At 41.5% G+C, this 12498-nt stretch overlaps 1 protein-coding gene across 1 annotated transcript in view; it reads right to left on the bottom strand.

The window, feature by feature from the left end:
• Positions 1 to 11019, bottom strand: part of LOC118754981 — a 21568-nt gene extending 10549 nt beyond the window's left edge. Inside the window, exons 1-3 of the mRNA XM_036489848.1 lie at positions 10765 to 11019; positions 9148 to 9277; positions 7748 to 8409 (exon numbers count right to left, since the gene is read on the bottom strand). Coding sequence (XP_036345741.1) covers positions 7748 to 8409; positions 9148 to 9277; positions 10765 to 11019 — 1047 coding nt within the window. The remainder of the gene's footprint in view (positions 1 to 7747; positions 8410 to 9147; positions 9278 to 10764) is intronic.
• Between the last annotated feature and the right edge of the window lie 1479 nt (positions 11020 to 12498).

The following is a 12498-nucleotide window of genomic DNA, read 5'->3' as shown; positions in this document are numbered from 1 at the left end:
GTCAAACCTTCAAACACCCCCATACACAGCACAAATGGCTTGAAGCAAAGGGAAATTTCGCTTGGTTTGTCAAACCGCTTGTGTGGTGTATTTCGCTCTTTACTATGTAATGCGATGCGATAGCAAAATTGCGAAAATCAGCGCAAATTATGAATATTGGCCCCCTACAATGCGAAAAACGCATTAAAAACTAAGGCCCGTTTACATACGACTTTCCTTGCTTTGCTTGACATTTCGAACTTTAACAACAAAGCATGGAGCGTAGTAGGAATGCTACAATAAAAGCTTTGACAGCTTCTGCGTTCTCCTTTTCGTCTATATTTTATCTGTGTAAAATAGATAACAATATAATAATGTGCATTAATGCTAGCAATAATAATTCATGTTTACCCTATTTTTCTCTTAAAATACAGATGCAAACGCACGAGAAAAGATATATGTAAACAGCTGATTGCCAAAGCGCGCAGAAGTTGAGAGTTTCCCATGATTTTCTTCGCTTTGCTTTCCCGCATTCTATTTAGCAAGACTCATATAAAATCACGTATTGAAGTCATCAGTCAAAGCGGAACTCTGAAGCAAAGCGAAGCAAAAGTCGTATGTAAACAGCCCTTTATGCTTTACGCAAGGGGAAACCCTTTCGCATTTCAAACTCTCTAATAGAGTTCACTAGAGCTGGAAAACTATCGATGGCACTATCGATAGTATCGATGGTTTTTGACTATCGAAAACATCGATGGTCTTGTAGTTTTCACTCATGCACACATTATTCATTATTATTATTTTTGTTGTTTGACGGATATTTTCTCATTTCGTAGGATTCTTCAGAATAGCAACATCGCTTATTTTGGTGAAAAATACAAATTTTGCTTACAAAGCTCGAACCTTCTTTTTTGGCGACAGTTTACAAAACTATATCTCGCTTGCGAGAGAAAATAGCAAAACGCTAGCGAGATTTTCAAGCATGTGAAGACAACCGGTAACATACATATTACAGAGCGCAGATGCTGCTTGAAGCCAAAAATCGTTGATAAACTTTTGTTTCTTAACAAAAATGTTGACATATTTTTGCAATTCTGATCTCATTTTCAATAAAAGTTGCTATGTTTAATTTTTGAACTTTTTTAAACAAAACTATCGATAGTACTATCGATAGAGTCGACATTTTCATAGTATCGATACTATCGATGGTTGTGACTATCGACTATCGAAACTATCGACAGATTTCCAGCTCTAGCATTCACTCTTTGAGCCAATTTACACGACGACTTTTCACCTGCGTTTTTGGCACGTTCCCTTTAAAAAAAGTCTTCGAAAATCCTCGTGCATTTACACGATGACTTTTTCTTTGCGGCGTTTCTTGCGTATTTTTGACATTTAAGCGTAAAATTTTCTTTGGTCAACTCTTTCGTCCTCAATTTTAAAGCGGAGCGAATCGCGAACTCAAAGCAAAAATACGAAAAAGTGAACTCGATAAAAGCGAAACGTCAAAAAAACCCCTCGATTTCGCTCACCGTGCGTGCTTGCCTACCCCGCGCTATGATGCCAAAATGCGAAAGGCATAGGGATGCTAACGATATATCGATGTATCGAAAACATCGATGTATCGAAAGCATCGATGTATCGGCAAAAAACATCGATGTTTTCATCGCTTAAAGTGTGTTTGCATTGTTCAACTTTGCGTTCAACATTTGCGTTCAACTCGGCGCAGGGTTGCACGAAAAAAAGTTGAATGGCTAAAAATATCAAAATATGAAAAAATATCAAAATATTCGCCATAAAAAGGTGTTTGCATTGTTCAACTTTGCATTCTACTTTTAGTTGAATGGCCTTTAACTAATCGCTTTCAACAAAGTTGGTCGCCAGCCAACATTTAGCCATTCAACTTTTTTTTCGTGCAACCCTGCGTTGAGTTGAACGCAATTGTTGAACGCAAAGTTGAATAATGCAAACACTGCTTTAAAGAGCGAAATACACCACACTAGCGGCTTTTCAAACATACTTCAAACATACTTTTCCCATTTTGCCATACACCATGCAAACATGAGTCGTTCAAGCACAGAATTTTAGTTTTCATTCGGTTTACAAGAAATAGCTGAGAAATTTTCTTGTGCTAAATTTCCTTCCAGTACGCAGTTCTTAAGAAATTTGCTACGCTTTCTACTACGGTTTTCTAAAGTTTTTTGTGAAAAAGGGCACAAGGCAAGGAATTTTGACATCTGATACTTCACCAGCCTCACTCTTTCCTCATGAAATAATGCCTCCTCATGGACCTGGCCGTGTGATAGTGCATCCCTTTCTTGCACACACATGGGCGCATTTGCCTTCTTACAGTATGTTCACTCGCTCATACATGTCATCTACATGCAAATTTACTTGAAAAAGTGTAGCTTATGGGTGAAATAGAAGTATACGTTTTTGTGCAATATGTTTATTTGTATATGCATCTAGAAAAAGGTTTAGTTATAATTACCAAGATTTGGTTATAGTGACAAAGTAGCATAGTTGGATATGGCGAAATAAATATCTAGTTCGCGAAAGTCTGCAATTTACTTGAGATTTCTAGTTGGGACAAATGTATATTTGTTAAAAATTACAAAACGGCTACCTTGATTGGACAATAGAGCTATAAAAGTAACGAAAATTTGGATACTCTTTTTTTACTCGTTACTAATCCAATCAACACCCGTATCTTTCGTACCGTTACTTTACTCGTTACTTTTGATACAAGCACTTGTACCTCAAAAGAATCATCGCAACCAATCTTGCAGCGTAAGGAAATGTTCGTTCGTACATATGCATACATGTACATATATACATGGCCAGTAAGAACCCTATCTGTTAACTAACGCGTTATATACGCCTAGTACTACAAATAATTTGTGTGAGAAATTCAAAAACTTTCCATAATTTTACATAGGGCTCCTGGAGAAATCTAACGCATAATCGTTTCACGTGTGAGTAGTTTTTTCTTTCTTTTACATGGAATTGGCTATTATATTATTCTATATGTATTTGTCTCTTTTCAATCAAATATTATTATGCGATTAATAATGCGTTATATAACGCAAATAATAGCATATGGATATGGCTAATATGCAAATGTGTTGGTTTTTATTGAAAATTTTGTAAGTGTATTGGAGAATGCGTTAGGTCGTTCTTGCTGGGTATGTATACACGCAACATATTTTTGGTTCGATTCGAACAATTTGATACAATCAATCACTTGATCCGACTTCTATCACATTGTGGTAGATCTGCCACGTTTTTGAGCATCTACCACACAAGGTCGGAAATCTACCACATATTCGCGTTTTTGATTAGTTTTATTTTTGCTCGATATAATTTTCTTAATTTTAAGAGCAAACATTTTCCAACACTAAACACTAAGAACAGGCAAAATGGCAGGATAAAATAAACTGTAAAATAGTAAATTGTCTCAATATTCTCAATATTGTGTTAAATTGCAAAATATATGATTTCTAAAAAGAATTAATAGCGAAAATGTTAAAAAACGGCAATTTTTGTGAAAGTATTAGCAAATATCAGCGCATCTAAAGTTTCTATAGCGTTGTTTACTTTTACTTGAGAATTGTCAAAATCGGCAAGTCCCAAGTAGCGGTTTCTGGAACGTGTTATGGTACGCATACATGAGAGCAGTAGTGAGTGCAGGCGGCATGACAAAAAGGGAGCACTGTGGCTAGTCATGTCGGCTGGGCGGGGTTCTTGCCCTCACTACTGTTCCCTGCGCCATAGCAGAGAAAAGTCATGCCTGTCAAACATCTTCGCTTCCGGCATGGCCGGAAGTATCGGCCGGACACAATTCCAAAAATTCAAAAAAAAACGTTACAAACAAAAAAAGCTGAAAAAGAACGTTAAACATTCCATTTAAAATAAACTGAAAATCAAAATAAACAAAAACCAAACTAAAACTCTGAAATAAAAAGAATGAACCCGAAAAAAAACCTAAGGCCGAATATGAGGCACCACCGCTGGTATTGTGGTGCCTGGTGCTGGCACCCTAATATCAGCAGCCCCATAATAAAAGTCCCTAATGTGCCTTCTTAAATAACGGAAATAGCCAGCATTCCCATTTGCACGGAAAACGTCATGGCGGCAACACTATCGATATTTTAATATAAAAGCAAAAACTGAGTTGTCTTCTATTAAAATATTTGTCATTATGTACCTGGATGTAAAAGAACCTATTTTCTAAATTTTCAAAGCGATTAAATGGAAGACGCTCAACATTTGCTTCTATGGGCCGTGCCAATTGATAGAATGGTGGAACCTTCGACGAATCAGAATAAAAATTCGACATTTTCGTGGTGAATACGAACGTCACGAATGTATTCAGCCTTATCATGAGTTCCATTTTCCCCGAACCAGTTCACTTTTCACCTTTGGTTTTTATGTATTTACTACGGCGGATGAAAAATTTTCGAAACTCAGGATAAGGCAGAATATTATTGGCGGTAAAAAAGTGAAAATTAAAATGGAATCTGATAAAAACAAAAATAACGTATGTTACTTGCAAGTTATAAAATATATGTAAATTTAAGGATTTCAGCAACACACAAAAATAAAGCTTCTGCATTTGTGGCACATGCCGTATGTCAAACTATGGATACTGCCGCCACCAGAAAGCTTCAGTGCAAAGGAAAACGCAGCTGTCAAACTAGCAAGCTACCGCAATAGATGCCAAGATACAAGCCCCGACATATATTGCTCTCCACACTCCAACATATGTGTCAAGACATAAACTCCATCCCGTGAAGACGGCAGTTTCAGACAGTTGTCGCAACTATCACCAGCCTCCGCGGGAAATCGTTAATTAACCGAAAAAAAAATAGACGAACAGACCTGCAGGAAGTAGTGACAATCAGCGACACTGTCCGCAAGGAACACAGCTATCGCCCAAATGGAAACCTTCCATGGAGTTTTGGTGTTGCCGTACGCTCTAGAAAATTTATTAGAGGGTGAAATTAATGGGACGCTACCGGGTTCACTATACGCCGAAGAATTGAGTATTTATATTTTGTGCGGCGAACAGTAACCCATAACAAACCTGCTTCACTTCCCGACTTGTCACGGAAGCGAACAGGAAAAAGGGTTAACTGTCTTCGCAAGGCGTCCGCAAGAGAGTTAGGTGGTAACATCACAAGAACGTGGGGCACGACTCACCCCTGAGATATAGAGTCTCAAAAATAAGAAGTATTTAGCCGGGCAAAACATTACTATCTCGGAGTTACGTCAGGTGACAGTTAGGGTTCGTCAGACTCAGTATTGGTAGATCAATAAGTTTTAGTTCTATGATACGGGATCACTGGAGTTAATGCTTGAGCTATTTTCCGCGACAGTATTCGCTTGTAATGCTGGGTGGATCAGTTTTGCCTAGTCGGTCTCCGGAACAATAAGTCTACTGATTTAGTCAGTACTGAGTCGGCTCCTATCATTCTTGTATTTGTAAAGCAATGAATTTAATGGTTTAAAAGGTTCTATCTGGGGTTTTAGTAAGTCAGGGTGGTTTCCGTAATTCTGGTAGAAATTGAAAAAGAAAATAAAAGTTAGGTCAGAGTTCGCCTAGCATATTCGACTCGGAACTCAATCCCGGTTGTGTGACTAGTATGGATTGATATAGCGTTCTTTTCGAAATGACTGAGTTAGAATTATACCGAGCAAGCTCTGGGGAAAAAATTCAAGTCCGGTGTTGCGGTGGTTCTCTATTGTTTTGAGCCAGAGAAGCCTACCCCCCCAAAGTGCCGAACTTAGTCGGTCTTTACACCCTGCCCCCCACTAGTTCAACACCACTAAGGAGAACACAGGGCAGGCTGTCCTGAAAAGGACACTTGGCCGCGAGTTTATAGCCGTCCGGCGGCTGGGAAAAACGTGTATATATTTATTTTGTTTCCTATTCATTATGGCTTTGCGGCCCAAGAGACATTTTCTTAAAGGAGAACTCGTCAAAACTCCGAAAGACATTAGACATTTTGATAAGGAGAACTCGTCAAAACTCCGAAAGGCTTTAGACATTTTGATAAGGAGAACTCGTCAAAACTCCTAAAAGACAATCCTAATGGGAGCGCGGATTGTCAGGCAGTTCACGACTCCCGGTGGGAGCGCGCGTGAACGTCCTATGAATATAGATGCTCGGGGAGGATACTGGGCGGTTTGTCCCCGACCGCCAAAGCGCCCTGTGAAAAGGACAGTAAGAGAAAAAAAGATACTCTATTTACTTTCGTTGGCTAGAGTTAGCCACTCCCCAATTGCCGAACTTAGTCGGTCTTCACAGTACGGCCCCTCCGCTAGTCCAGTAGCTCGTTTCTGTCCCGATTCTCTAATGAGTAGTAGAGAATGACGTATATTCTCTACCCGCAGAGAAATGATTGGTAGGGAAGAGTTACAGAAGCGAGTTACAGCCCTACATGACTTAGCTTCGAGGAAAAGCCATGCAAAGTTGGACCCCGGGCAGTCTGAGGGCGGTCAAGGTTTTACCCTATCGCTGAGTTTAATATTTGCAAAAACGTGTATATATATAAATTTGAGAAAAAACGTGATTATTAAATTTTGGGAAAAAAACTACTTTACTTTCGGATGGCTCTTCGTGACGGATGACATTGTCACGGCCGGATGTCAGATGCATGGAACCCACCGATCGGTTTGCCATTCAAGTCCTCTAAATCGTACAAAGCATTGCCTACCTTTCGCAAAACACGACACTTGATATATTTAGGCAAGAATTTAACATTTATGCCTTGCTTAAAATTGCTAAGAGCGAAGTTTTTCCGGAATACTTCTTGTCCTTCCCGGCAATTCACAACCCGCGTACGTTTGTTGTACGTGTTCGCTGCTCTGTCTTGCGCTAGCTCAAGGTTCTTTCATATGTGTTCGCGAATGTTTGCTAACTTGTCAGCTCTGCTTGTAATCGGGACTTCGTCTTGTCTTAGGCTACCCAGTTTCTCCAGTATGCTATAGGCTGACGCATGTTGTATCATATTTTGTCCAAATAACGCGAAGTATGGCGAGCTCTGAATCGACGTATGGTAATCGCTTCTTAAAACCGACAGAATTTCGGGAATGTGTTTGTCCCAGTCCATGTGATCTTGCTTGTCCTTTAGGAATATTCTAACTTTCGAAACAATCTCTCTGTTCACTCGTTCAGAGGCGTTAGCCTGCGGTGAGTATAACCCCGTCTTAATGTGAACAACCCCATAGCTTTTAAAAAACTGCTGCATCTCCTTCGAAATGAATTGCTTCCCGTTATCACTATTGAAGAATTGAGGGACCCCGAAAGCTGGAAAAATCTCTGTACTAAAGAAGCTAATTACATTTGCCGACGTCGCGTTTTGCATCGGCTTAAAAAAAAAACGTATTTGGAAAAATGGTCTAGCACTATGAACAAAAACTGGTTTCTTCGCTTTGATCCTGGATATGGACCTAAGAAATCGCAATAAAGACGCTGGAATGGCCTCTCAGATACGAAGGCATTGCCCATAGGTGGTCTGGACACTTGATTGGTGGCTTTCACGGCTTTGCAGGTTTCGCAACGGTTTACATAGAGGCGTATGTCCTTTGCCATTTGCGGCCAAAAATATTTCTGCCGAACACGCTCTAAAGTCTTTTGCCAACCTCCATGGTAACTAGCATTGGAATCATATGAGCATTTGATTGCGAGCACTGTCAGCCCTTCCGGTAACCACAAACGCCAGAGCGAATTCCCTTCCTCTTCCACACCTCTTCGAAACATTACTCTTTTGTAAACTCTATTTTCGACTATGCGTAAATCGGGTAGCCTTTCGTGATTGTTTTCAATTGTTTCACGAAGCTCCGAGTACTCTACGCCGTCGAATTCCGGTGATGCCAAGTCAATTTCTAGAGGTGGGGTAGAAGAGAGTTCGTCCACGTCAAAACGCGAAAGGGTGTCCGGCACAACATTCAATGATCCTTTGCGATGCTCCATCCTAAAGTTGTATCTTTGCAATAGAAGCGACCATCTTGCCAGCCTGCCGCTCAAGTCTTTTTGTGTCATTAGCCACTTGAGACTTGAATGGTCAGTAATTATTCGAAAAGGCAATCCTTCAATATATGGTCTGAAACGCTTGACACTAACTATTGCGGCGAGCCATTCCAGCTCGGTGACCGTATAATTCCGCTGAGCAGTCTTCAGCTTCTTTGACACAAAAGCTATTGGATGCTCTGCCCCTTCCTCTTCGAGCTGGAATAACACGCCTCCTACTCCTATTTTGGATGCATCACATTGTATCACGAATTCTTTAGAAAAATCTGGTTGTGCCAGGGCAGGTGCTGAACAGAGTGCAACTTTAAGTTTACTAAATGCTTCTACTGCCTCAGGAGTTAGCTTAAATGGACCAGGTGACTTTCGAAGGTAATCTGTCATTGGACCAGCCAAATCTGCAAAGTTGGTAATAAACGACCGGTACCAATTTGTCATTCCTATAAACCTGCGAACCTGACGAGGAGACTTGGGAATCGGAAAATCCTTTATGGCTTCTATTTTGCCCGGGTCTACTTTCAAAAAGCCATTCCCTATCAATTACCCGAGATATCGAATTTCCTTCTGGCAGAACTTGCTCTTCTTCACGTTAATAGTGAGTACCGCATCCCGTAAGCATTTTGCCACTTCCTTCAGCAGTTCCAAAGGGTCTTCAAAGCTTGAGCTGCACACCATCAGATCATCCAGGTAGACGAAGACGTTCTCTCTTAACCGTGAAGGAATAGCCTTATCCATCAGCCGACTCATTGTTTGTGGTCCGTTGCACAGGCCAAAGGGCATTACTTTAAAGTGGTACAATGGCTTTCCTGGAACCGCAAATGCCGTCTTTTCCTTAGACGATTCCGTCAATTTGATTTGGAAGAAAGCATCCTTCAAATCAATACCACTTATAAAGTATGTATCCTTTAACCTGCTCAACAGTCCATTAATATGGGGCAACGAATACGAGTCCTTCTTGGTGACCGCGTTCACTTTCCTGGAATCTATGCACAGCCTGACTTTGCCTGGTTTCCGGACTAGTACCACTGGACTACACCATGGTGAATTCGATTCCTCAATCACTCCCATCTTGAGTAGCCTTTCAATTTCGCTATAGGCTTCCGCCTGCCTGGGTGGTGAAAGAGGAAAGTGCTTACTTTTAATTGGCACCGCATCACCCGTGTCTATATGGTGCGTTACTAAACTGGTTTGACCTAGTCCTAGCTTTTCGAACGAGGGAAACTCCTGAACAACTTCTTGCAATGCTATCTTCTGATCGGGTGTGAGCTGATGGAAGAAACGGTTGGAAATACATCGGGAGCTAACGCAAATGCCTTCCAGAAATCAACTCCCAGGTATGCTTCTTGGATTAATGACGGTACAAGATAAAAGCGATAATCCTCGTAATATTTTTAAAAGTGACCGGTAAAGATATCGAGCCGAGTATTTGCTGCTGATTTCCACCAGCCGTGTAAACAAACGCGCGCAAAGAATGATATTTTAAATTGTTTCTCTTTAGGAAATCTTCGCATCCGTTTCCAAGAATGGAAACGTTTGCTCCGGAATCTAATAAACCCACTACGAAACTATCGTGTATTTTAATTTTTGCTAGCGTTCGTTCGTCTGGTGTTATAATAATTTTAGTGCTTTGCAAAAGTTTTCGCATATTAACTCGGCTAGAATATCTTTTCCTACACTGAAGAATATTTTCTGAAACTACAAGTTTTGGTTCTTCTTCGAAAATATCCGCCCTTATCCGTTCGTAATCCTGCTCTCTTTGCTCTAAACTAACTGGGAATTGAGTCTGGCATGCCACATCCCTACGTGAAGGCCTAAGAATTCGAACCTGCAGAGGATTGGCTGTAGAAGAAAACATACACTCGGAATCAGAACTATCGGAACTATCTGGAAAAGTTATGATGACCCTAGGTGAAACTCTCGAGGGACTGGTACTACTCTCCGAACTACTGACATCTCCATGCAAACGAACGGTTCTGGCTGAGGCTGACTTGCTTTTTGGTTTAGTACAGGTGGCTGCTGCTCCTGTACTCCCTGCTTCGGGGGCTAGGGTGCCGAACGAGAATCCCCGATTGCCTTCTCGCTCGGGTTCCGGTTTCCCTGTCTCCGATGATCTCTGGGGCATCTTGGAGTGACCACCCCTTTCTGCCCACACTTGAAGCAGAACACGTTCCGAATCGCTTCCTCGCAATAGATGTAAGAGTGTCGTCACAGTTCCAACACTGCATTCCTGAGTAGTCCGGTTTCCTAGTCCTCTGGAATTTTAGCGCTTCCACTTGTGGGTCTACTTCTCCATCCATTGCTCCTGTCCACTCATCCGCTGTGATAGTCATTGTTTCGTTGACATGCCGTCCTGAATAGTTCGGTACCAGGCTTCTGGTTTCCTTCAAGATCTGTTCACCTTTCCTAGCAACGTCACGTAGGTCATGTAGGGTCTGCGCACCAGCATTGAAAAGCATCAACTTCAGGCTGCTGTTAACGTTCCTCTTCAATATGTCCATCAATAGGTTCTCCGACATCGGCTCCCTTAGTCTAGCGTTCAAGGCTAATATATCTGTATGAAACGTATCATACGATTCATTAGCCTTCTGACGACGCATTGAGATCTTCATCATGATCTCATGGTCACTTTTTAAGGTGCCGAATTCCCGCTTGATAGAATAGCACAAGAAGGGATAAGTCCTGTCTGGATTCTGCTTAGTGAACAACCAATACCATTCCTCAGCTCGCCCTGACAAAAATAGGTGGAAGCTTGCCATCAACTGCTCATCTGTACATTGCGTGCGCTCACACAACGTATTTAGTTTGAAAAGAAAGTCCACAACGCTACCAGTGCCGTCATAGGATACCTTCCAATCCTGTGGCTTAACAATGTTGGTGGTAAAATTTGGTCGACTATTCAAAGTGGCTTGTGTCGGATTGCGTCCGATAGAAGCAAAGTCCCTAGGGCCATTGGGTGCAGTTTGAGATGCAGTTACCACTGCACTTAATGCGTTCATATTTTCCCGCATTGTTCTCATTTCAGCTCTCATTTCTTCTTGCGAAGTACGCAAGAGCTGATGAAGCACCCCTACCCACGCATCTCCTACAGGCGCTCCGCCATTAGAACGTCTACTTCTATCTTCTGCAATACCTTCACCAAACCCGGTATTCCCTGGCAAAGACCTATCATTTTCCTGTCTTCCCGAAAGCATAGTCATTGAGGTAGCGGAAACATTCTGGACCGAAGTCCCAGGTGGTGAGGTGTCAAGTAAATTTGAACTTTGACGGCTATCAACTTGAAGTCCCGGAGCGGGATTGGCCATCGGAATTGGAGGCGGAACTCCTCCCGTATGGTCAGCAATAGGTGAATGCATCACCAGAGGATTAGTTGCTGGCATAGCGGGACTGGTATTCCTCCCGGCCCCTCTTGACTTTGCGCCGCTACCTCTAACTGAAGCACTGCGTGTTTGCCTAAGCTGCTGTTCCATCTACCGAGTGTTCAGTGGTGAGACAAATGCAATTAGGAATAGCAAGAAACGTGACGCTTAAGGTCAAATCAAATCCGAATTAAAAGTCTACAATAGGTGGTTAAGGCTTGGCTCCCCCAGAGTTCAACCCAAAATCGAAAATCCGAGAAAATTTGTTTAGTTAAATTAGGCTTGCTTGATAGCGTAAGCCTGAATGAACGTCCGAGAGAAAAAAAATATAAAAAAAATCATAAGATTTAACCGAGTGGCGCGATACTGCCGTGCCTGATAGCGGAAATTCAAAAAAAATTTAAGATATCAAAATGTATTCAATCCGCGTATTGAATATAAATATACGCGCGAAAAAGCAAAAAAAAATCAATCAAAATATAGTTAGTAAATAAACATGTGAAATTGGTTAATTACATATACGTGGTTATATACGTGTATTTATAAGATCGGTATACTTTGTTTATAAATAGGAAATATATATTTATCAAAGTCAATGGAAATGCTGACCCCCCTAACATTAGGAAGGCACTAGTCTACGAGAAAATAAGGTACAAAGAAAACAGACACAAAAGTCGCTATTTGGTCCAGCACACCCAACCGCAGTGCAAAGCCGGCATAATGGAATGCCCCTCCAGACTTGAAGGGTGTACTGGACTTCGCGTACAAGTTTGCTGAGCTATCTTTCGGTCTCAGGGCACCCCACCGCAATGCAGCAAAGGGCAGTCACGCATGCCCCCCTGAGACATGTGGGATGACTGAGACCCCGATAGTCAGTCGTGGTTGGAGTCCCAGCCCACTCCATCGCGATACGTAGGCGCTCGGGAGCGCCAGCGCAGACCTAAAGAGTGAGCTGGAGTCCTTAAGAGAAATTTCATTAGGTATAAATTTTTTTTTCCAGAAAAAAAAACAAATTTAAAAAAAACAACCACAAAAAAAATATTCGGCAAAAAAAACTGCTACAAAACTATTTAAACTAAACCCCTGTCAAAACGCATGTGCTTCCTCGACTTTAGCGCTCAGACGCACAGG

This window comes from Rhagoletis pomonella, unplaced genomic scaffold (genome assembly GCF_013731165.1).
Source record: "Rhagoletis pomonella isolate Grant_MI unplaced genomic scaffold, Rhpom_1.0 Rhpom_scaffold_00002, whole genome shotgun sequence".
In the NCBI taxonomy this organism is placed as follows: Eukaryota; Metazoa; Arthropoda; class Insecta; order Diptera; family Tephritidae; genus Rhagoletis; species Rhagoletis pomonella.
This window is presented reverse-complemented; position numbering and strand designations above follow the sequence as displayed.